Raw genomic sequence first — 27084 nt, forward strand, 5'->3', positions numbered from 1 at the left:
ATATTATGATATACATTAAAAATATATATAAAGATACTTCAAACATTTGTTCAAAGTATATCTTTGATTATGCCCTTAATACCTACCAGTGCGTTACAAAAGCTAAGTAAAAGATAGATGGCAGTTGACCCAACGCTTTAATTAAAAAAACTAAATTTTTAGTTAAAACAAAACATCAGGAATAAGAATTATCTTGTTTTGTTTTTGGTAGTGGTATTTGTTCCTCGTAGCTTTTAATCTGTTTAGATAACAGTTTTCGCAGAAAGAGCAGCCTTGACTTGAGAAGGATCAAAATAATCGATTTTGGTAGTTATTGGCACAAATTTGGGCTATATAGATTATGTTTTATAGAAGAGTGGATATGATCTAACAAGAGTCAAGGAGGAAAGGCATAGAAGATATTCCAACGGAAAATAGTAACACTCTCGTTCTCATGAAATCAGTGCACTCACAGCCGAAGTCTGATTTATCAACACCCAGAAAAATTTCCGAATTTGTTTGTTTTCAAAGATCTACTAAACCTCCTTATTTTTTCGTCTCATCCATTATTTTTTAATATATACTAAGGTTTTCATCAACCGTCAAGACGAATCCCTGAACTGAGGGCTGAATATCAATAGATCGCAGCGTAGAAACTGCTCTACCAGGTCACCACCCAGACAGGACGTTACGTCGACTATAGACAATTCTGAGTTTCAATGTCGAAAAGATTATAATACCCATACTCTTTCGTCTAAATCTCTGGTTTACTGGCAAGGGGAATCCCAAAGTAAACCAATAATCTCAACGGAAATAAGGGTTGTCCTCTGACTAGAAAGGAGACAGCCTTAGAATCGTTAATGCACTGTTCAACAGATGGTAGCTTCACACCTCTACCCAGTCAAGTAAGTGCGTCAACCAAATCAAACCAAGTCAAATGTCCGAACCAGCGGTTCCGCTCGTAATGATCTGGATTACTATCGTAACGACGAGTTATCAGCAGGGTAAAACTAACCTGTCTCAGGACGGTTTAACTCAGCTCTTACCGTCGCTTCAACACTTGGCGAATTCTATTTAGTTGAAATAGCGAGAAGAATATTTCAGAAATAAAAAAAAAATAAGGTACAGGTCCTCAAATGAACGCTTCGAGGCATTCGGATTGTGAAAGACCAGAAGAAGGAACAAAGTGTATTATTAAAATATAAATTAAAAAAAAAATATTGTGGTTCAATAAAAAACTACCATAGTGACGAGCATTATACAAAATAAATTTTGAATTTCGAATAAGCGTATCGATAATTGCCAAAATATCTTTTACTTACACTAGAGTAATATTCAAGCAAAGAGCTGAATGTGCCAATTAATTTACTTATTTTGAAAGAAAAATTTTTCCTTTAAGCACACACCAGCTATTTACTTGTAAACTACTCCGATAATAATACTTTTTATTTTGTAGCGAAGTTCGTTAAATTTTTTTTATGTATACAGCGCTAAAAACAATTAGAGAAATACTTTTGCTATTTAACACTGAATGAATATAAATATATTAGTACAAAATATACTTAAATTCGAAATGTGATTTACGTGTGTCATTTACAACACTTACCTTGTCAGTTGTCATCTCATCAATGACGTAAACCGGCGTTAAATTCACACTTTTGGACTTTATTTTACGAATAAGTACTGAAACGTTGTGTGTCTATCAGGAAAGAGGAGATATATTTCTCAAATTATTCTGAGCAGTGTACCCAAGCAAGCAAAAGATCTTTCTTCCATAGTAATGCACAAAATATTTAATTTGGTATATAAACATATATAAAAATATACAGGGTCTCAGAAAATTTGGTTTGTTTCGGGATTGGAAACTTCCTTTAAAAGTAGATACCCTATATATAGTTAAGTCGAATAAAATGCCCGTCTTCACTACGTGAAGATATCGTTAGTTAAGCACCTTATAAAGTAAATTATTTTTAGTATAAAATACAAAATCAGCAACAATGAGATTTAAAGTGGGTCTTCTTAGAAAAACAACAACAAATGTAGTTCTATTACCAGATTTCTTCAGTAGAATTACTACATAATAACCTAACCTAGCATTTAGCACGTGGACAGCAGAGCGCATTTTAGCAAATTCTAGAGTTAGTGCACAGCATAAAAAAAATACTTAAACTACAAAATCTACTGTTCCTGGATCTTATAAAAAGATTTATTAAAGCTACAATCAGAACATTAAAACCAACTCGAGTCTCCTACAAAAATACTAAAGATTTACAAGCAATATATTGAAATCCTCCCATTTAATATCGAGCTCAGATAAATCTTATGTGTTGCCTAGTTGACACACAAACTCAAGGTCAGCACAAAAAGGCAACACTGAATAGGCAAAAAGAGATCGAAAAGCAATATTTGAACTAAAGGGACTCCTGAAAATAAGTCGTACTGGAAATAAAGATGGCAGGAAGTAAATAAATGTATGAACCAGAAAGATTGTTGGTTAAGTCATGTTCATCCAATTGAGATTAACTGGATATGAAGAGTACCTATATATCTTGTTTGCAGTGAAAGTAGGAAAGGAACGCAAAAAAGACATTTTTGAAGTCGAGAATAGACGAGGCGTATCTGTGGAAGAGAATAGTTTTGATATAACCGAAGATAGAAACATATAAGAAATGTAATTGGGAAAGATAATTCCACACAGCCATGTTACCTCTTTTCCAGACAGGAAAAGATGAAATATAAGGCCCACTGTAGAGCAGCGAATTCGAAACTTAGGTAAACACCCACAGACAAACAAAAGCCAGTTGATACGACTAAAGAAAAAGGAGACTATAATCTAACGAATAATGGAGTGAAGACCAGCAATTGAAAGCAAAAACTTGCGCCACCATCAGCCAACGGTTAATAAACTGGTATAAAGCACCCTAAACTAGAAATAAGTGCGAAATGTGATATTAATTACCTATACATTCCCAACACTAACAATTACAGTAGAAATCATTGTACTAAGAATATTCAAAATGTCATCAGTCTTTGAGAGATCCAAGTATTAACTACCACATTGTATTTAATTCCTCAATTTTTCAGAGAAGACCCATTTTATATAATATATTCGACCGAACCAAACATCCAACAAAAATCGCATACCACAAATAACTAAAACTCGAACCAGAAAATTTTATTTTGACAAAATTCACCAAAGTTTATTATGGTAAAATTTCAAGTCGAAATATCCCTGCTCGGTTAAATGGCTGGGGGTTTTTCTAGGCGACGGCCCGTCGTCGTCTCCGTATAAGAAGTTTTCCGTAGCACCCTTAACTTTAATTTTCTCAGCTTCGCCTACGTCCAAATTCTCCACGGCTAGTTCTAACGAGTCTAAAGCGTCGTCCTCGATCGGAGAATCGTTGCCTAATTCCTCCAGTTCCTTTTCTTCGACTTGTTCGTCTTCCTTACGAGGTTCTTCTTGTTGGATGATGAGCGAACGAGGGCGTTCTAGCTTCTGAACTGTTGTGGGTTGTATCACTTCGGCGTTTTGTACATCACTGGAATATTGTTTTATTAAGTCTATTGTTTATTTTAAGTTTATTTGGATGCTATTCGTGCCCTAAGAAAAAAATAAAAAAGAAATCAAATAAAAAAGCAAACATAAAATAAATAAATAAATGATAATACTGTTATTTACTAATGAAAGATAATCAGAATTTATATTGAAATTTTTGATTTGAACATAATTTGTACACGTAAAGATTTTCCAAGGTCTCTCAACCAACAGGACAAGTTTTAATTTATCTCACCAATGAATACCAAACATGCTCGATCGAATTCAAGACTGGGTTAATACCAGTCCACTCTAAATACTCAAAAAAGCCATTAGAACCCAAAAAAGAAGTCAATGCACCATAATAATCTTCATAATGTCCCTAATATAAGAATCCGCATTTAAAGACCGCTCTCAAAGAATAAAAATCTACTTTTCTGCTTAACAAAAACAAGCTTAAACTATTGGAGTCCTTCAAAAAGTTTTAATACTGCAGAAACGTAGCTGTAGCGAATCTTTGCGGAAAATAAAAGGAGCGAAGCAAAAACAGAATCTTGAAAAAGTTATTAATATAAAAAATGTAACGCAACATTACAGATGAACCCCAAAAGTTCTGCTGCTGCCCACAGTGGCTGAAGTCAATATTTGGGACCAATAGAAAGAGCAAAAAGAATAACATAATCTTGAGAATGTCATTAAATATAAAAACTCGCATATAACGGACGTTGACGAAAAGTAAAAAAGCTCATATGCCAAAAGTTTTCCCATCTAACAAAATAAAACGTTACTGATAAACTCAAAAAGTTCTGATGGTGCATCACAGTGGCTGGAGTAAATATTGGGGAACAATAGACGAAAAAATTGGAACAACACAACTTCAAGAATGTTATTTACATAAAAACTTGCATTTAAAGACCGCTACACAAGAATAAAAAGATCCGTTTTCCCATCCCAGAAAGTACAACGTGACTGATAGTCGTAGCTTGAGTAAATATTTCGGATCAACAAAAGGCGCGAACGGAACAACAGAACTTCAGAAATGTTATTAACATAGAAATTTGCACTTAAAGACCGTTCTCGGAAAATAAAAAGCACAGTTTTCCCATCTAACAAAATACAACGTTACTGATGAACTCCAAAAGTTCTAATGGTACATCATAGTGGCGGAAGTCAATATTTGGGACCAGTAAAAGGTGCAAACGAAACAAAAGAACTTCAAGAATATTAGTAAATATAAAAATTTGCATTTAAAGACCGCTCCAGAAGAATAAAAAGCACAGCTTCCCATCTAACAAAATACGATGTACACTGATGCACAGTAAAAGATCTGTTCTTGCATCACAGTAGTTGGAGTAACCATTTCGGACCAATAAAAGACGTAAACGGAACAACAGAACTTTAAGAATGTTATTAATTTAAAAATTCACATTTAAAGACCGCTCCAGAAGAATAAAAAGCTTAGTTTTCCCGTCAAACAAAATACAACGTTATTGATGAACTCTAAAAGTTCTGATGGTGCATCGCAGTAGGTGGGAGTCAATATTTGGGACTAATAAAGGAGGAAACGAAACAAAATTTCAAGAATATTAATATAAAAATTTTCATTTAAAGACCGCTTCAGAAGAATAAAAAGTAGTGTTCCCATCTCACAAAATACTACATGCCTGATGCACATTAAAAGATCTGGTTCTGTACCACAGTGGGTGAAGTAAATCTATTTGGAATCAATAAAAGGCGCAAACGGAACAACAAAATATTGCATCAGCTGGAGTAAATCTTTTGGAACTAATAAACAGAGAAAATGGAAAAATACAATCTTGACAATCTCGCTAATGTAAGAATTTGCATTTCAAAACCGTTCTCGTCGTTTAAAAGCGTCGTCTAAATTGTTTGAACTCTTTGTCCTACTTTCGGTGGAGTCTTTGTGGCAGTTCTGCAGTTGTTTGGTGATGATTTTGTGAACGTTGTAAAACCAAAAACCATTAATCTTTTACAGATCTGTTATCTTCTTGAATACGCCCTCAGATCAATATATCGTTATTATATAAAGTTGTTATGTGGAACTTATTTCGAAATTGTAAAACTAAATTGTAATTGACAAAAAACTTTTCAACAATATGAAACGCCATAAAGTCTGATTATCCAAACTAATATGTAATAGAAAAATAAAAAATAAATAAATTATATAAACTGCCAGTACCATTAAATAGTAAGATACTTCAGTGCACTTTGACGTTTGTCCCTAAACGCCAACCGCAATAGCGTGTTCAAGGTCACGCGTTGTTAACACAAAAGTAGTCTAAAATAGAAGAGACACAAAAGTGGAAAAATCGTTAGAAGCCGTTATAAAGCATTAATAAACGTTTCTTAACTTTTTTGATATCGTTTTTAACGTTCTTTCTGCTTTTTCTTTTGATACTTTTCCACTACATTCCTGTATTGATAACGCGTGACTTTGAAGGCGATGATTATGATTGGTGATTAAGTGGTCAAAGGACTTAATATCCTTTAGTGGCACGGTCTACTACTACTTACTAAAGAAAAGCAATATGGTAAAAAAAATGGTGTAGTAAAAAAATACGAACACATTTTTAAACATATTTATCCATACTCGCAACATAGAAATTTAATAAAAGCTATTTACAGTACCCTGTAATATTTAGTATAAAAGAGAGGGGTAGTTAAGTTGAGTTATGGTAAAACCGGCATAAAAATATCAAAGGGTGCTTTTTAAACACAATTAAAATTTATCTGCATAACATTTAAATAACATAACCTTTTTGATGATATTTCCATTGATATATAAAAAGGTATAATATACATACTTTACACTTTACCTGGGGGAACCGGGAATATTAGGATTTAGAAGGAACTATAGGATTATCTGTTTAGTATCTATGATCGCTGTCTTATACTAGGAATCGGAGCGTTTAAAATAGCAGACCTAAAAATCAAATATCGCTTTAATTTTTTGGCGTATGTTGCTGATGTGTTACTTACTCATTTCTTTGGGGAGGGTACCCATATATAAGATCGCATTCAGTAGGCTGTGTTATCCTAAAAAATATAATTTATTTTTGACATACAAAGAAGTACTTTAATAGAAAAACAAAAAATAAACTGTTAAGAAAAATAAATTTGTTATTACTGAGAAATGAAAACCAAATATTAGTATATAAATTTACTGAACATATAAAATATTAAGCGGGAGCTCCAAAAACTGAGGTGAGACAACACCAGAAACTTCTACGTAGCTTTGGTAGTAGGAGTGATTAACGGGGAAATAAAAATAGTCAAAGTTATGTAAATTAAATGTATATAAATGTCAAATTGAATAATCCACTTGGCAGGAGGGTTAAAAAATAAAGAATGCCTATAAACATTATTGGACTTAGACCGTCCAAGAAAAAAAAACTATTGTATACACTAATAGAAATAAATTGGAAATAAATAAATAAATATGCCTTACTTATTTAAGTGCCGTTTGGCCAGTTTTGAAATTGAAGTCGGTTGAAAAGCATTCGTTTTAAATAATTCCGCAGCGGATTTAGTTGTTTTCGTCTGGTTGGTTATATTTCCGTGGAATGATGGATTGGAATGTGGCTGTACCAAATAATCTCCAGCTTGCTTCGGTTGTATTTGTTCGTGTTGCTTTAGCTGATACGCAACTTGACCAGCAGTATTTCCTTGGAAGGATGGGTTGGAATGTGGCTGTGCCAAATAATCTCCAGCGTGCTTCGGTTGTATTTGTTCATGTTGCTTTAGCTGGTACCCAACTTGGCCTGCAGTATTTGCCGGTATGTTTCCCTGTACCGTATTTAACACCGGCGTCTGTGGTTGCATTACTCTGGGTGCTTGTGGTTGAGGTGGGCTATTAGGATTGTGCAAATACTGGCCAATATTTTGTTGGGTGTATGTGGAATCCCGTTGGGAGTTCAACTGGTGTTGACTAGGTCTAATTTGGGCATTTTCTTGGTATGTACTAAGTTGATTAATGTTAAGTTGTGTTTGGTTTGCTTCAGCTGTAGTGGGTTGATTTTGGTAATTTTGTTGATTTTGATTTGTTGGTATTGGCGGTTGTTGAGCAGCAGTTGAGTCAGTGGCTGTAATTGAAGATACGGGGATTCCTTGTGCTTGAAATTGCCCAATTGGTCTTAATTGTTGAGCATAATGAGCTGTGCTTGACAAGTTTACTGCCTGGTGTGGTTGTTGCGTTACTCCAGTAGATGTGACGTTTTGATCCTGTGTTGAATTTGGTAAAGAAGAAATTTGCTGTGGTGGACGATACGATCCAGAGTTAGCTTGAACATACTGGTAAGATGAAGTCGGATGAATTTCTCCCATACTTTGTTGAACTTCAGCATGTTTGGGTGCCGGTAAACTGTGATTTTGAGTATTAAATGTATTAGTATTGGAAGCATTCATCATATGATAATTTGGTTGGACACTTCCTTGATTTTGATTATTTGTTTGGCTCAAATTTTGTCCAAATGCACCTCTTACGTCCAAACCACGTGAATTATCTATATTTTCGTGGTTTTGGAATCGTTGCTCATTATTTTGAAATTGTTGAACGGATTGCGACTGATTTTCAACAGTTTGATGGCCAACATTAAACTGGTGTCCTTGCGGTAACTGGTTTAGTTTACTTTGTTCATTTCGCTGTTCTGTTTGACTATGTGGTGCTGATTGAATTGCAGTACCAATTCTATTTTGTTCCCAATTAGGTTGGTTTTGTGAATACTGAAGATTCGTTTGACCAGCTGCATTTAGGGGATTATGGAATTGTTGCTCAGTATGTGCTTCACCTATACCAGGTACATAATTTGCTTGAGGTATTTCGGGTATTTGAGTCTAAAAAATTTAGGAAAACATTTAAAAAATGTATTAGATGAATAGGACAAGGAACAGCTTAGATATTTTTTTCATTATTTGATATTTTATCGATTTTAAGACATAAATATAAATAAAAAATGATAGAGAGACTTAATACTCCCATAAAGTAAATGAAAACCATCATACAAATCCTGTTATTGCTGCTTGTGTGAAATGATAATATTGGTAGGCCAAGACTGAGGTAGTGAAATGGTGAAAAAGAGAACGCAAGGAGGATTGGATTGCCAAATTGAGAACATTCGGCAAAGGACAGGAAAGAGTGAAGAAAAAATTTAGTGAAGGTCGAAGCTCAACTAGGGTTGTATGAGTACTAATGGTGATCAAGAGCTGCTGCGTAGCTTTTTTCTATCGTTAAAGAAAGTGTCAACTCCTCATACACTTCAGATATATTTCTGATGGCAATAATCGATTTAAAATGAAGAATTGTACGACAAACTATTTAAACAGGTGTCGGATCAAGTATTTACTTTAGCAGCAAGTTTATCAACAGAACAAAAAGAGTAATTTAACGATAACATCTATAGCTAGACCCAAAACTCTTTATTTTACCTTTGTCTAAAGCACGTACAAAATTACATCATCTACAAATTTTGTAATTGAAATGAGTAAATTAAATTGTATAAGGTGAGGAACAAGTAATTATATTCACAAGATACCACATTAATGCAAGAAATGTATCTCACTATAAGGTCAAAGAGTGTTTGAATCGACAAAGCAAGTATGAAATGCGGAAGTCAAATGGAATAAAGTTGTTAAGTTACAAATATATCTTACCTTCGACAATTCTGGCTTTACATTTGGACTCATCTGAACAGTAGATGCAATAGGGTTTGCACTTTCACTCTGTTTCATGTTTGAATGAGTAACTTGATTTTGGTCTGCTTGCAGGTATTGTTGTCTGGAATCCCCAGATGTAGCCACTTGTTGACTATAGTATTGTTGTTGTGAGTGTTCTTGAGGTTGATGAGACTGGTTGTGGTAGTTAGGATCACCCATCCCATTCTGTTGTTGAACATACGGGGTAATTGAATTATACTGTTGTGTTGGAGCTGCTACCTGATGTGATTGAGGTTGTGTAAATTGCCTCGGATTCTCAAAAGCATTTGATGGTGGTACCAAGGAGGGATTATACTTAACTTCTTGCTGGATTTGTTGATGGGTATATGGCTGAGGTACAACATTGGGCATAACCGAAGATTGGGGCTGATTCAAATGGTGCATTGAAGCAACAGGTGTTTGAGTCGTCTCTTGGGGATTTCTCATATTTTGTTGACTTGCGTAAGTTTGTGACTGTTGAATATCAGTAGGGTATCGTTGTTGAATACTCAGGTTTGGTACAGTTTGCGCAATTTGAGGTTGCCGTAAACCTTGTACTGAATAGGTAGAATGTGCAGGTTGATAAATTGCCGATTGTGTCATTTGAGGAGGATTGTAATGTTGCTGATTCAAACCATGAGAAACCTACAAATTGGTATCTTATTTAAACGCATATAAAAAATGGTTTAAAAAGTTTGAGTAAATTAATAAGTTATATGTACAGGAAAGAATTTAAAAATACGAGGTGTCTGTTTTAAAAATATAAAAGTAACTTTCATTAATGCGCGTTAAAAACTTCCAGCGCCCTTAGTCAAGTACGAGCATAATTAGTAACTCTTCATTAACTTGCTGTATTGATAATAGTATGCTTTTTTTGGTTTATCGCAGTTTTCTATCACTAGAATAACAAAGAGTAGAATTCAGACCACGGAAAGGTGGGAGGATGTGGCAGCGGACGCGCAAAATTTGCTAGACATAAGAACCTGGAGAAGATATGGAGGCATAGTTTGAAGGAGTCCAACATTGAAGAGAGGGGGGGGAAGAAAGAGAAAGACAGAAAAAGAGAGAGATACAGAGTAGAAGAGAGAGTAGAAATGGATCTTGAGACTTTTGTTTCGAATATTCTAATCGAGAATTTGTGAATTTCTTAAATTTACATTTGCTAACAGCAGAGCAGAAAAATATTCGTTTAAAATTAGTTCTGGACAACTTCAAAATGGTCGCTAATAATAAAAATATCCTTAAAAAGTTTATAAACGCTGACAAATCATAGATGTGCAGTTATGATCCCGAAACAAAAATGACAATCTTTACAATAAAATCATACACTCGAGTGCTTTTGTGGTTTCTTCCGATTGTGAGGGTAATGTGCACTATTCAGTCCATGAATAAGTTACTTCAGTGTAGAGTGAAGAGTGTGAAGAGTTCAGTGAATTTTACGTTCCAGTTCTAAACAACTGTTAAGAAACGACTGTTTCTTCATTAAAATAATGTACTAGCGATAATATGCCAGCACGGCATATTTGTTTCGAAGCTTGTGCAACGGTTTATGGCACAACACGACTTCATACTACTTCGTCAGCCTCCATACAGGGTCGACATAACATCCTACAATTTTTTTTCCCAAATTGCAAAGGACAACTTTTAGACGACAGACAATGCGAAGATTCAAACGAATGCGACCTTGGCACTTGAAGGTCATTAAAAAAACTTAATTTTAGAATTGATTTTGTGACTTAAAACACCGTATTGATAAATTTATTGGAGATATTTTTGTTTTTTTTTTGTATTTGTTAAGCATTATTCCATAATAGAAAGTTGATAAAAAATACCATCAATCCTGACTGTTGCTAAGTTGGTTTAAGAATCAAAGAATTCAGCATGACAGAAGTAACCAACGCGATAGCAACACAAATTTCTAAATAGCTGTTAAAAAATATTCGAAAACAGTGTAACACAACCTGACTTTCAGGTTTCAAATCAAATTTAAATTCCATAAAAGGTAGCCGGGTAAATAATAAAAAAATTTCGGTGTGAATCATTCGACATTGGACTCTAGCGTTATACGTCCCCACTTCACTCAAATATCTAAAACGCCTTCTTGTCGAGTCAGGTTAGACGAAAAATGGCATAACCTTGCATGGCTATCTACATCAAATTTATTATTCTAACCTTTAAGAGCGGTCAATAGTAGTGTAAATTTAAAATCGCGACTGAATTTCGCCGCCACGTCAGCCGCCATCTTGAAGTTAAAGGAGAATCGTTTTTGCTCAATATCTCCGCCATTTTCAACTTCTCGACAAAAATGGTAACGACTGAAATTGTTGCAAATACAAATTTTTTCGTGCTATCAATATTTTCTGAGTTAAGGGGAAAAATAGTAGAAGGAGAGAAGCATAATTATTGAATTATGGTTTATTATCAACTTTACGACATGAATAAACATAAACAAAAATTGAGAGAATTATATTTTATACAATTTTGATCTGTTTCATTTTTTTGCCGAAAATTTCAGCCATGCTAAAATATTTTGCTATAATGGAGGATATAGTTTTTTAAAACATGTATAAAATATTTTAATATACTTAGTCACTAAATAAGTCATAAACTAGAAGAAACAATTGTATTGATTGACTTACCCTTGAATCCTGTGAAGAAATCAGAGGATCTTTATTTACAGATCTATCAACTTGACCATGATCAATTATTCCATTGGCTACTCTAGCGGAGGATATTGTTGGAGTAGTTGTCTGATACTGTTGGTCTGTCTGGATATTTTGCCTATCTCCCATTGCCCATTTACCATTTCCAGATTGTTGATGTGAATAACCAGTATAATTCATTTGATTCGGGTATTCATTCACATTCGCTGCAGTCGTGTTGTAGGTATTGTTGACATTTGAAGTAGGATAAGAATAATTTTGGTTTTGGTAGTTTACATTTTGCATGTTAGCGGAATCAACTTGAGCTTGGTTGGGAGCCACGTTACTTTGATATTGATTTAAGTTATTTTGATACTGATTTCCGTAATACATATTGGGAGTGCTTTGGGTCTTGTACGAGTTGGGTTGAGGACTAGGATAAAGGAAATATGAGTAGAGGATCCAAAGATAAATGGATATATTATTTACCTATAGGACGTACCAACATAGTTTGTAGCGGGAAGGGACTGAACACTAGTATGTAAAAAGTGTAAAGTATGTTTAAAAATAAATTAGACAATAGTAACATTTCAAATAGAACCAAACTTGGACTTCGAAAGGAATTACAAAAATTACAGATGTAACCAAAAAAGTAGCCTTTTTTAATAAACCGTGCAATATTTTTTTTGCAAAAATGTTTGGTGCATGATTTCAAAATACACACACACATACAACACAAAAAATATATTCAAATAAAATTTTTAATAAAATACTATAGCATGAACACATATTAATATATTTCCTAAGGTAAATGCTTTATTACTGTAAAGTCGACTTCATTTTCAGTATATATCAAAACGAATGCGGCACTTCTAGCGAGTTTATAAATTATATAGGTTCAAATGACACTACTTTTGCAATTTTCAAAGCTTCCTGATGCAAGAACTACCGTTCAAGCAAAGCATTGACTTAATAAATGTTATTTGCAGTCTCTTATATCGAAAACAACGATTAACTGTTGGTATGTTGACTTATAATATGGCTGTACGAGCAAAATTAAAAACGTTCTGTTTGCCCAAAGTAGGTAGTTATCTCGGCTTTAATTTGTTTTTTATTATTTGGGCATAAAACTAGTGTCAAGCTAGTGTTCCGTTTTAATTTTAGATTTTCATCACATCAATTTTTTACTCAAATAACATTTTTTTCTTGTTACAATGTCAGATTTCCTGTATCTCTTGTTTCCAAGTTAAGATTCAGATTTCTCCTCAGCATTCATCTTGATATTTTTTTCCTTTGCCATAGATATAGTTGAAGGTGTCTTGTTAACACTCGGCATTCGTAAGAATCAACTATTTTCCTTTAAAGTAACGTAGTCTTCAATATTATTATTGGTCTGCATCTACACTATATTTTATACATTTGGTTCAGTTAGCGATTGCCAAAATCCGGGATCAGAAACTCGATTAAGAATAGAGCAATCAAAGGCAGTCTTTTTGAAAATGGAGAAATTACTGAGTAACCAAAGACTCAATCTGCAAATCCGATATCGGTTGGTAGAATATTACATCCCTCCATTCTTCTTTATTGCGCCGAAGCTTGGACTGTTAATGTTGATAATGAGAAAGTTAAAAGCTTTTGGGAATTGGCTTTTTAGGAGACTTTTAAAAATACCATGCACAGATTTGATTATGAACGAAATAGTGTACAAAATTAATTGTCTTTTCTACAATAGTTTGTTTAATAAATAAATAATACTAATTAAAATATATTTGAATTTCCCGTGTAACTAAATTAAAGACTCACGATCAGCATGACATGCCTTCTTCCTTGCTGTATCGCATCCTGTGCCTGTCAGTTTTTCAAATTCAAACCTAACTACCCTTAAATCACTTCCTCTTTGTCTTCTCAAATAGAAGCAAGTAAATAGTGCATCTCAAGTTTCTCAAATAGAATCAGATTTCAAGTTAATTTTATTTTATTAAATAGTTCACTAAGTACTTGAAATTATTCTTTAATACAGAAGAAAATCGACAGTTTTTTGTGCAAATCGATAGAACGATTATGGCGACTAACAGAACAACAATTTCAACACTTGATGTCGCTATTTTCGTTCAAAGTGATTGGGCAAAACAGACCGAATAAATGACAGCCAAATTGACAGGTGTAGCTTACAAAATATGACCGATAAAAACTGTCAAAGTTCGGTAGTACCTTTTGGAAGATACTGTATATAGTAGGTCTGCCAAAGTCCTGACTATTATACATTTGTATAATAGTTAGTGGAAGATATCCAATAAACCGATTGGCTGCAGTGTGACTGATGTACAAAAAAAAACAAGTAAGACAAAGTATAACTGAAAAGTAAGTAAACTAAAAACAAAATCACTATTAACCTACTTGACTTGAATTACGTGTGAATTCAGTTTGAAGTTGATTATCGCGAAATAGTGATCAAAAGCTAGAGAGGTAGAGATAGAGAGAGAGAGAGGGATAGAGAGAGAGAGAGAGAGAGAGAGGGATAGAGAGAGAGAGGAGAGAGAGAGAGGAGAGAGAGAGGAGAGAGAGAGAGGAGAGAGAGAAAGAGGAGAGAGTAGAACGCGAATTTAAGCATCTGGGACTTTCTCAGTACTGAACATACTTAGGTGCAGTCCACTGTCACAAGTTCAAAGCCAAAATATCCACAAAGCTTTTTACATCATGACAGTGAACAAATTTCGTCTGAACTCGAATACTCATATATTTTAATCTCTTTAATTTATCGATAGAGAAAAAAGTTTTAATGAAGTCTGTTGACATGACTAACTTTCTAAATTTATGCAGAAAGATATGAATTGAACTGTATTTAATTTTAATTTTAAACTGCGAATTTCGAACAAATAAGTACTATTACGGTTATTACAACATTCAACGAAAGTAGATCACAGCTTGCAAAATTTTCCTTTGACCAATTTTAGGAAACGTGGTTGTTTATTTATTCTTTTGTTGATATAAATATTACTGTCGACATTAAAGTATGTATATTTGCTAATAAGTTAACACCTGATTACAACATAAAATATTTTTTATGGATACTCAAAAACGTATCCGCTTCATTCATTTATTAATTCCCTTTTTTGTGAAGTCCAAATTTGCTATAATATTACGTGTAGTTTAATACTTGCCCTGCCGGTTCCTTTCGTTGGTCCATAGTTGACTGGTTATGGATTATCTGAAAATAATATATTTTATATTTTTATATAATATATATATATATATATATATATATATATATATATATATATATATATATATATATATATATATATATAATACACAAAACAAAGAACCATTACAATGACAGAACAAATGAACATAAACGTATAACTTCAGTAATCATAACGTGTTTGTAGGGTTGCTAGACCTCCATTGGATAACCCCGAATTTTGTCGACTAATCCTTCCAATATCTGATCACTAACAAAAAGTGTTAATTATTGAAATATAATATATTTATCTATTTATCTCTATGTTACACGTGGGAATAAATATCAACTGACTGTTACAAGTGAATATACAGTTAGGTAAGCGCAGCATAGGAAAAAAATGTCTTGGTTGAGAAACCTCAGGGAATGGTGCGTTTTCAGTTCTATTTAACTGTTGAAAGAAGTTGTTATCTGACCTTGTGATAAGAACAAAGGTAATGTTCTGCTGATCCAAAAAACTCACTGTGGAACCACAGCCCCTGAACCAAAGACAAATAACAAGAAACTAGTTTTAGGGCTTTTAGTTTTTAACAACTAACATGGGAGTGCGATCTTCGTTAAACTACAAATGGATGTTTTGTTAACTTCTTTAATTGCCAAAAGGTTATAGAAAATTTTGACCATTGGGATAGGAGGGTATATAGTTACATCCATATTACCATTAAACGTCAACGTTGCTTTTTAAGAATAAAAAAAGTTCAAGAACTATAAAAGATCAGGATGGGAAAGTTTACCTTTCACAACACTATGTGGGACCATCGAGAGACTGACGAAACAGAGCAGATTTGGATGCTTGCGCGGGGCACAAATATTGCTAGTTCATTTATGATCAAGTTGCCACGATCCTTCACCGATAGAAGATGGAAGACAGGCTATAACCCGGATAAATTTTTGTTAGTAAAAGACTAGCTGAATTAACAAGTAAATTACCAACAAAAGGGCTCCTGCAGGGTTGTTCCACATCTCCAACCCTATTCAAAATATACTTAGAGAAAGCCTTGACTACATGGAAAAGAAAATGCGCAGGCACGGGAGTACCGGTACGGAACGAATACCTATATACGTTAAGCTTTGCAGACGATCAAGTAGTGATTGCACAAGACCAAGACGACCTCAGCTATATGATGAAGAAACTACAAGAAGAATATACCAAGGCTGGCCTAGATATTAACCTCGCGAAAACAGAGTACCTATCTACAAGTGAAGAAGACATAGAAGATCTACAGATTGATGACAACGTAACAATCAAAGGAAAGGATAAATTCAAATACTTGGGGTTTATAATCACGAAAAAGGCAACAACAGAGGAAGAAATTACACAAAGATTAGGACAAACAAGAACAACAATCCGACAAATTAACTCAGTAGGGTGGGATAGACACCTAAATATGGGGCTGAAAATTGGATCATAAACAAGAAAAACAGCAGTAAGATAGTAGCAACAGAGATGGAATGCCTGCGAAGATGCTACAGATTAACAAGAATGGATAGGAGAAGTAATGACGAAATATGACGAAATAAAGCAAAGAACATCAATAGAAACAGACATATATAGAACAAAACAGACTAAAGTGGTATAGACATGTAAGAAGAACTAGCGACAGTAGATGGATAGAGAATAACCGAATGGAGCCCCATAGGAAGGAGGAAAAGAGGACGACCCCGAAAATCTTGTAGGAACGAAGTAGACGACGCCATGAGTAAGAGAGGCCTAAAGGATGGAGAATGGGATAACAGAGAGAGATGGAAACGGTTGAGCGAGGGAAGGCAGTGAATACTGTAGAATCCCTGAATATATCACTTATGAAAGAAATTCCTAAAAGACAGAAAGACTGACCCTAATAAACTCAGAATATCTTTCAAAATAAAATTTGATTTCAGAAAGGTCAAATGATATAACTTCTAAAGGGAAATCGGTGATGAACTTCTAAAGCTAGATCCTTGTTCTTCTGCTTCTTGTAATGGCTATAGCCCAAATTAATCCCAGACCTTCTGTAACTTCTGTCTCCCATCCCATCCTGTCTCTAACAGGAATTTGTAAAATCGTAACAGATTCTCTTGGGAAGGTCAGAAAGTAATTTTTTCGGTGGTATACAAACTTCAATGATATTTCGTCGAAAGACCGAATATAGCCAACCATATAAAAAAGCCATTGGCGTACTGTTTTTCACCGTGGAGAAATTAGTAAGCAAAATTTGTCCAATCCTTTCTTCGAATTAAATACAGGGGAAACAGCAGTAAAAAGCTGGATCCTACACCAAAAAAATACGAAGCCTTCGTAGAGCTGTTATCAAAGCTCTTCAGAAAACACATATAACTCTAGAGAAAACAGAACTAATTATATCCTCTGTTTGGATGAAACCTCAAAACTCATAGCTCGAGCGATACAAGGACTCATAGAATGATATTTATTTCTCGGGTGAAACAATAGAACTTGGTGAACAGCTACTAAATGGTCAAATAAAGACAAAGAATATGACAGGTACGTCTGCAAGGAGGTACAGAACAACCAATACCTCCTTCACTGCTCGAAACTGTAAGAAAGCTGTCAAATATTTGAAAAACATAAGTTAGAAGCCTCTTTTGATTTAGACATGGAACGTAACTAAAGGCGCCACCAAATTATTGTAGAATTTATTATCTGCATGTCATTATGAAGTCGTTTCTATTTGATGGGATTACTAACAAAAAGCAGGTAGCAGTAGCATTGTGTTCATCTGTAACTGGACTATTTGTTTATGGTAGATACCTCTCGAAACTTAACGACACCACACAAATACAAATGACTTTGTAATAAGCTAAGGTTTTCTGCAATAATTTGTTGGCAACTATACCTCCCGGCCGGCTCCCCAGGTGGAAATATGAGAATACTTGCCAGATATGGATTGTATCAAAGAAATGAAATACTCGGCACCGACCAAAATTAACATCTCACATATCCAACGTAACATCTTAGTTGAGTTAAAATTTGAAGCAGATGGAAAAGATATTCTTACACAAGAAGAAACCTGTGCGAATATTAGTGGACTTTGGACTGGGTCTTTGCACAGAATAAGAATAGTCATGCAAGACTGAACACTCTCACCATCATTGTTAAACATTTATTGGGAGAAATTATTCAGAAAGCCTTATAAGATTAAATTCATGGTGTAACAATCAGCGGCAAGCTATTTACCGATTTCAGGTATGCAATCGACAATGTACCGCTAGGACTATACAATATAATAAAGCGTGTATTAACTGCTAGTGAAAGATACAGGATGAAAGTAAACTGTAAGAAGACACATATTTATATATCACAAGAGAAATCTCAGTCTAAGAGAGGGAGGATGAAGTACCATAAAATAGTATGATCAAAAGAACGATTCAGTCGCGGTTCATCAAATGTTTTAATTATTTTATCATCATCATCATCAATCAGCCAATCGCGTCCACTGCTGGACATAGGCCTCCCTCAGTTCTTTCCAAGTGTTCTCTACACTGGGCCGCTTGTAGCCAGTTTCCCGCTACACATGTTATATCATCGGTCCATTTAGTCGGTGGTCGTCCTCGGCTTCTTTTATAGTTTCTGGGCCTCCATTCCATAATACGTCTTGTCCACCGTCCATATTGTGTTCTGGCTAAGTGCCCTGCCCAGTTCCACTTAAGCGTCGTGGTTCTGTCGATGACGTCTTGAACTCCTGATCTTTGCCTGATTTGTTGGTTTGTTATGTGGTCTTGAAGGCTCACGTTCAGCATTGCACGTTCCATGGCTCGTTGTGTAACTCTGAGTTTATTCGCAGATTTTTGCGTGAGTGTTAAAGTCTCTGCTCCATAAGTTTGTACAGGCAAAACACATTGGTTATAAACCTTTCGCTTGAGACACATGGGAATTGGACTTTTTAGAAATATGGCTTGATTTGCCAAATGCTGCCCATGTCAGGCCTATTCGCCTCTGTATTTCATGTGTTTGATTGTCTCTGCTTATTTTGATCTCGTGTCCCAGATATTTGTAAGTGTCTGTTTGTTGTATATAGTTATATTTCCACTTATTATGAGATTTGTCATAAGTTTAGTTTTCTCAAAGTATATCTTTAATCCTGCTCTTTCAGACAGACTTTTAAGCGAATGTATCATAGAAACTGTATCCTGTAAGTTATCTGCGATTAATACATCATCTGCAAACCTTAGATGATTTAATCTTTCTGAAATTATTTTATGGTAAAGGTTTATTTATAAATAAAATAACTTTGGCATTCTTTGAAATATTAAATAAAATAGTTTTCCAATTCAACATATTAGTATATACGGTATCTTGCGTTATTTTAAGAATACCGCAGTTAGATTAGTTACAGGAATTCCAAAAAGATCCGGAACGGAGGTTAAATTTGAGCATTAACTGTTCTTTAAATATGCATTAAAGATATCTTCAGGTATGTGCGCACTTGACCGAACCGGCCAGCAACCAAACGCATCGCTAAAGCTCAAAATTTGCGAAACACGGAAAGTGAATTTTCTACTGATTTAGTCGATCATCAAGACAAATTTTATTAATACTTGAGAATAAGTTACGAAAGATACCAGGAACTCTTATCTATTGTAAAAACTAATATCCCAAACAAAATACAACATTTAAACTCTATTCCACCGAAATCACTGACCGCGAAAATATTCGATTCCGAGTTTTGGCTGCGGTTGTGTGTGAGTAGATGTATTAAGTTTTTGTAAAGTGCGTGCTGATTTATTTGAATACACAAAGACATTCAATTGCCGATCGTCATGGTGCGTTCCGTTGCCGGCCGGTTCGGTTAAGTGCGCGCATACCTTTATTTGATTTTTGTTATTTATTGCATTATTTTTAAAGATAAGATGATGATTATTTTAAGTGAATAGCACATAGATATGAAAATAATGTTAATTATACCTGTCCCATACTGCACGGTGGTCTGGGAGCTCCATATCTTCCCAAAGGAGCCTGGAAAGCCTGTAGTCCATTAGCTGAATTCTTCTTAAAGTTTGTTACACTATAATTAGTAGATGCAATGTTTAATTAAGACAAGGTTAACAGATAAGGCTGTTATTTTTTCAAATATGAGAGATTACTGCATTATTTTAGTAAAATGTAATCAGAAAGTCAATAAAATGATATAATATGATATGCTTAAGCGATATTATGTCCTTGTTAAAAACTGTTAAGTTTATTTTTAAATATTAAATATTTTTTATAGAATATTGTATTTGTCATTCCATTGTGACAAGATTAGACAATCCCAAGTTAATTCAATGCTTTCCTCAGTAATTTTAAACAATATTGAGGGTGCTAGTCTCAATCAGCCAATAAAACGAGTGACTGTATGTTCAAACTTTCTTTGTTCAGCAAATTAATTGTTTAAATGATATACACAGAAGTTCTTTTTCTTTAAAAAGGGCAACGAAAGCTCCTGTAAAAACTACAGAGGCTTATTTGACCAAATCTCGCAAATAATATATATAGGCCAAAAAATCAATGGCTAAAGAAAGCCAAAAACAACAAAGCACCAGAACCAGGGACATAAAAATGGAACTGCTGAAATATGGAGGCGCAAAGATCGTATCATTCATACAAGTGTTATTGAATAAAATTGAAGCAGAAGATGAGATTCCAGAGAAGTGAATATGAAGTATGTTATCTATCATACGTGTCCTCCATTTTCAGAAAAGGTGACAAAAGGTTACCAAATAAGTATAGAGGGATCAGTGTAAGGTCTTCAATAGCAAAAAAACCTTTTCCACAGTAATAAAAGAAAAAAAAAACAACGCATGGACCATTATGACGAAGAACAAGCCGGATTCCGAACAGCCAGATCGTGTCTAGATAATATATTCATCATGAGACAGGTGATAGAAAAGAACTAAGATAAAAATATTGAAAGCATATATAATAGCGTGCCCAGAAAACAACTATGGGAATCAATAAGAAAAATGCAAGTTAGAGATAAATGGGTGAATATAACACAAGACTATATAAAAAAAGAGAGGTGCAAATAAAGTTAGTTAATAGTTAATATATATTTTATATAATATATATATATATATATATATATATATATATATATATATATATATATATATATATATATTTACATATATATATTTACATATATATATTGTAAAGACTGTATTTCAACATATATTGGGCAAACACACCAATACCTGCATAGAAGAGTTGTTGCACACAAACATAGTGTACAGACAATACATTAAACACAACAGCCCTGGCCAAATATTCTCTAGAAAATAGGTATAATACACTCTTTGCCGCTACCAGCAAAGGTAACACGAAAATTATCTTCATACTATGTACTCTTTTGAAGATGGAATAGGCAAACTTAATACCTATAGTGAAGTGGAAGACATATTAAGCACAAAAAAGACACTTTGGTATTATTATAAGCTGAGCTATTTATGTATAAATGAGGAAATGTGAAAATCGTGCACAAAGCGCTTTTTGTAAAAAATGGAATGTCGTCCACTTTGTTTTATCTTCCTTGACAAATAACTCCATTGTGATAAGCTTGTCTTATCTTCTGTTTAGCACAAACCAATAGATCACTCTAAATTATTCAATAACATCAATATTACATTACACATATACACAACATACATTAAATTACCTTCTCGCATCTTCTAGTTCCGCTTCTGGAGGTGCAATTTGTTCTTTGCTTGGAAAGAATCCATCGTAAACAACATAATTGTTCATCTGTTTGACAGGTTCGTTGAGTTGATAATGTTTGTTAAAAAATCCCAATAGTTTCTCGCTAGGTCTGTCTATTGCCATTTGGACAGGTTCCACGTTTTCTCGCTAAAAGAATTATATTTACGTGAATTTATCAAAGAATATTAAAATAAAGCCTTACCTGTAGCATATATTCAAACAGTTGCTTCCCTAAACCATTACGCTGCCGAGATTCGTGGATATAAAAGTCCAGTAAACAAGGCGGAGCGACCTGATAATGAACTCCATCTCTATCAAAAACGTATAAACTTTTGTTTCCGGTTTTTAACATCCCCGTAACTGCACCTCTTCCCCTAAAAGAAATGTTTCAGTAAATTAGAAGAGCAGCAGTATCAAAAGTCGTGTGATAGCCATTCTCCTTAAAGCCGCGTTTACACGATGACAATTGACGAGACAATTGTCAGAAGACAACTGGCATGAAATTATTGTCTTCGTCTAAACACTTCAGGCCAATTGCCTTGCCAACTGCCCTCACAATTAGCCCAAAATTCAGTTGTCTCCGGGAGTAGACTGAGGACAATGAGCTGCGCCCAGTGAGCCCCCCACCACTAGAAATCTCAATTGTCGCGACAATTGGCGCCGTGTGAACGGTATAGGCCAGTAGTGCTGTCTTGTTTTTTGCCAGTTCCCTCACCGGACATCACAGATGACTAGCAGTCGGCCATGTTTTAGCTGTCTACTGCCATGGCAATAGTTGGCCCCGTATAAACATCTTCTCGTTCAACTGGACTGGCCTCCGACAATCCGCAACCACGTGATGGCAATTGTCTCGCCAATTGTCATCGTGTAAACGCGGCTTAAAGGAGACGGCGCTTAAAGAAGAAGAAGGAAAGCACAAGGGTCCCTTACTTCTCGTCCATGGTCCTTTAAAATATTTATTTGTGACAAAAAATACTAGATCTTTTAGGTACGTGACGTAAAAATTAAGGTAAAAACTAAGACTTACGAAAAATAACAAACCAAACTCTAAGAGACAGAGTAAGAAGTGAGGAAATACGAGCGACATGTGGTATAGAGGAAATAAACGCGTGGACCAAAAGAAGAAAAGTGGAATGGAATCAACACATCGAAAGAATGACAGAAAATAGAATAGTACGAATAGCAAGAGACAAATCGCCAAATGGAAGAAGATCATTGGGACGACCGAGGAAAATATGGTCAGACAACGTCAATTTTAGAGGCTAAAAACCGAAGTAAAACAGGCATTTTGCCTATTTATAAAGTAGGAAGAAGAAATCATCCTCAAAGAGATTGTTTTAAAAATAGTGAGGTGTGGTTTGTCTATCATAAACAAACCACCACTCACTATTTTTAAAATAATCTTTTTGAGGATGATTTCCGGAAAGGAAATCGAAAAGTCAAACATAGTTAAAAATGTAATTATTATTACAATCAACTGTGGCTTAATCCCATATCAACATAATTTTTAAATAATACTTTTTTTTTATCACTTAAAATAAAATATATTAATTACTTATTAAAATTTCGAATTTAAACTGAAATTCACAAATTAATATATTATGAAATAATTCTGTTCTTATTAAATATTTTATAATTTGGCTTCATTCCTAACTTATAATTATTGCCCTATCAATACATATTGATTCTTAGACAAACATTTCCCAGTTGCAAAGGTGAAGTTGACTTTGATGTTCACCTTCAATAAATAAAACAAAAAGATTAATACCTTCTGCTACAATCGAAATGGATTCAACTTTAAGTGTATTATTGCATTTGTTTGCATCGATTACTTAAAATCACCTTAAAATGTCTACTATTTGTATTTAGTTAGCTTAACTCACCTTTGACACGTATTTACCTGGTGCAAATTTGTGGCATATTATTTAGGTCATTGTAGAACGAAATTGGCTGAATTTCAAGTAAATACTCACAAAACTTTGTTTAGAATTTGTTTTTCTTTTGTTTTCTGCAGTGGAGATCGAACTGTATACAATCCACTGATTGTTTAAGGAAATTGTAGTTTCAGAAGTATTTTTTACTATACTATACCATCATAATGCCAAGTATCACGAAATAGTGTATTGAAAGATAACAGAAGTAAATCACACGACTTTATTGCAATATTTTTGATACGATATTTTGGCACAACAGTCGATTTTCAAAGAACTTCGCAAAATTCGTACTGGAACGAAGACCTCGATAAAGAAGAAGACGTACTCGATAAAATTTGGAAAACGAGCAAAACCTAGAGAAATGATAATAAAGATAGAGTTTAACTGCGTTTAACAACACGAAGTAATAATTGAAAATCACATGGAAAAATCGTGTTCTTCACGTGCCATATCAGAATTATTCGACGTTGGCGATCACCATTGCGAAGGCTTCTCGATCTTCTGCAATATGGAATAATTGTACCTTTTTAAACAAGACACCGGTTTTCTTCTTACACCTCTACGACCTTTTATTTTTCCTTAAAGGATCCGTTGTAGTATTCTATATTGATTTCCCGTCACCATACGTTCCAGATAAGTCATTTTCCGGTGTTTAGGAGTCTTTAGCAATTCTTCATCTTTGTTGACCCTCCTTAGTACTTCCTCATTAGTTTTCTTTGCTGCCCAAGGTATCTCCATCATCCGTCTATGAATCCACATTTCCAATCCTTTATTAGTGTCCACACTTTTGTTTCATACAAAAGTACAGACCAAATATAGCACTTTGTCCATTTTTGGTCTTAGTTCTAAACTGAGACCATTATTGCAAAGAAATGTCTTCATTTTAATAAAAGTAGTATTAGTCATTGCTATTCTGCGGTTTATTTCTATATCTGGATCTAGTTGGTTCGTTATGACAGTTCCCAAATGTGTAATTTTGCGAACTTTTTCAAGTAGGACTCCATTTAATTAAAGCCCTGCATCTGATTAAAGTCCGAATAGCTAAGATGATAGCTATGATGATTGCCGACCTCCGCCGCGGAGATGGCACTTGAAGAAGAAGATCTGAATGTAATAGAAAACTAATTGACTGGCGCCCACGAGAAGAAAAACGCAGCAGAGGACGACCACCAACACGCTGGATGGACGACATTAGACGAATATCCAAGAAATGGCAACAAGAAGCACAGAACCGTGAAGACTGGCGAAAAATGGGAGAGACCTATGTCCAGCAGTGGACAGAAGAGGTTGCATGATGATGATCTGAATGTGGGTTACGACTAAAGACTAATTTGGTTTTGTTTGAGTTTATTTTAATACCCATTTCCTCTTCTACTTCGTGAATACGATCAAGCAAAATTTAGAGACCGTCAATATTTTCTGACAGAACTAGTGTATGGTCTACGTATCTAATTACATAAAGTAGTTCCTCGTTGATTTTTATTCCATATAGCCGACTCTCAAGTGCCTTTTTAAATAACTGGTTCGAGATTCCAGTACAGATTTTTAATGACACGGATATCTTTGTCATCTATTCCTATATTTTTTAATATCTGCATTAATTTTCCATGCTGCACTTTTTAGAATGCCTTTTTGAAGTTCACGAGGCATGGAAGGATAAAGCAACTAAACAGAAAATACCCCCAAAGGGTGGATCATCTGTAGCATCTTCTTTTTACCATGTAAATCATAATCGAAGATAGTTTACATTACAGTCTGTATTACAAAATACAGACAATTAATTTAGCTGATTGCTTTCCTTACAACTCTCCATTTGCTTTCAAAACTTCTGCACTTATCCCATTTGCTCCCGGCCTTTTATTGTTCTTTAAGTCTTGAATTGTGTCCATTATTTCTTATTCTGTCATAGGTACTTTCACATTCTAACATTGCCTGTTCGGCTTCTTATTCTCATAGAAAAAACTTTTCCATTCGGACATCATATGACCAACAAAAGAATATACTATCTACAATATTGTTTTTATTATACATTTATAATAAAAACCAACACAAACAATTATACAATATATTTATGGTGGGGCAAATTGGCGCGACCTTTTTACTGCTACGGAAATTGACTCGTCACATAATAACAACGTTTCTAACTTCTTGTATGAGTAATAATCAATAATGTTCTTTGTTTAATTTTACCAAAATAAAACCATTAATAAAAGTTCCAATTTCCATTTACTTACCCGTTCGCATTGTTATCGATGAGAAAATAGAGTTTGTGTTCGGAATTCCGTAATCTGTCTGCCGTAGTTATTGGCTTAGTGAGTCCTTGAGCTGACGCAGAAGCCTCTCCCATCGCATTCACAATATCCGATACTTTGGTTACGACATCCCTGAAAAGAGGAATATATTTTAAAAAATTGATATATCGATTAGAAATATAATATATTTTCGAGGGTCTATTAATATCTAAGTATATAATAAAATATTTAAATTAGGAAGTATATTATGTAAGAAACTTAAATTTTTGAGGCCTACGATAGGGTTACATAAAATATACACATCAAAAATATCTCATGACACCACTATTATTCCACTTTTTTCAACAAAAACTTAAATACTTTTTCTGTTCTCTACAAATCAAGTTATGCCATGAAAATTAATTTGTCTATTGCACTGTTTTATAATAGTGCCTCAAATTCGTACGATTAATTGCTTCAAATTGTAAAGAAAGAGCTTCAAATTTTAAACATAGTCTGTATTGAGTTTCACAATTTTACTAAAACAAGATTATTAAACGCAACGATAGTCATGGAGCTTCGGCATTTAATACATGTGCAAATGGTAAGTGCTGTGAATATATAGTCGGTTCGCTATATTTACGCGGGTTTCGGATTAACAAAATTATGCTAATGACTCATTGATAACCAGTTGCAGTAAACGACATCCCAGAAAATTAGGTAAAAACTGCATTAATGGTCATATTTTAAAATACATTAAAATAACATTAGGGTAGGTATAAATTTGTTACAATATTGCAGTTGAATTGATTCTTTGCCAGTGTTGACATTGTATGTTTGGTGGAAATATTTAAAAATGCCTAGACGTGTGTTAGATGTAGATAGTCTAATTTGTAGTGTACATAAGTATTTAACGAATGAAAAAGAAAATGGCGGTCCTTTAAAATCGGTAATGTCTGTTCAACAACGCGTATGTGATGCTCTAGGAATTAGTGAAACCAAACTAAGAGGAGTATTACAAAATCGCAATAATGAACGGCCGAAAGAAGATCACCGAAAAACTCGCCTATCATTGAAAACGAAAGATATTCCAGATGGAAAAAAATTTGAAATTCGTGATACCAGTTATCGAATGCG

At 34.2% G+C, this 27084-nt stretch overlaps 1 protein-coding gene across 2 annotated transcripts in view; it reads right to left on the reverse strand.

Moving 5' to 3' along the window:
- Positions 1-3374: 3374 nt before the first annotated feature.
- The window catches only part of LOC140445880 (uncharacterized), a 46988-nt gene continuing 23278 nt past the window's right edge, over positions 3375-27084 (reverse strand). Inside the window, exons 2-13 of one of the 2 annotated variants that reach the window (XM_072538285.1) lie at positions 25951-26100; positions 21985-22156; positions 21742-21929; positions 20013-20112; positions 15030-15076; positions 12358-12402; positions 11866-12301; positions 9185-9871; positions 6984-8368; positions 6515-6571; positions 6352-6458; positions 3375-3580 (exon numbers count right to left, since the gene is read on the reverse strand). In XM_072538285.1, coding sequence (XP_072394386.1) covers positions 6410-6458; positions 6515-6571; positions 6984-8368; positions 9185-9871; positions 11866-12301; positions 12358-12402; positions 15030-15076; positions 20013-20112; positions 21742-21929; positions 21985-22156; positions 25951-26100 — 3316 coding nt within the window. In that variant the 3' untranslated portion in view covers positions 3375-3580; positions 6352-6409. Of the gene's footprint in view, positions 3581-6339; positions 6459-6514; positions 6572-6983; positions 8369-9184; positions 9872-11865; positions 12302-12357; positions 12403-15029; positions 15077-20012; positions 20113-21741; positions 21930-21984; positions 22157-25950; positions 26101-27084 lie in introns of both variants that reach the window. The other variant, XM_072538286.1, reaches the window with a different exon arrangement.

Source organism: Diabrotica undecimpunctata, chromosome 7 (genome assembly GCF_040954645.1).
Source record: "Diabrotica undecimpunctata isolate CICGRU chromosome 7, icDiaUnde3, whole genome shotgun sequence".
Taxonomy (NCBI): Eukaryota; Metazoa; Arthropoda; class Insecta; order Coleoptera; family Chrysomelidae; genus Diabrotica; species Diabrotica undecimpunctata.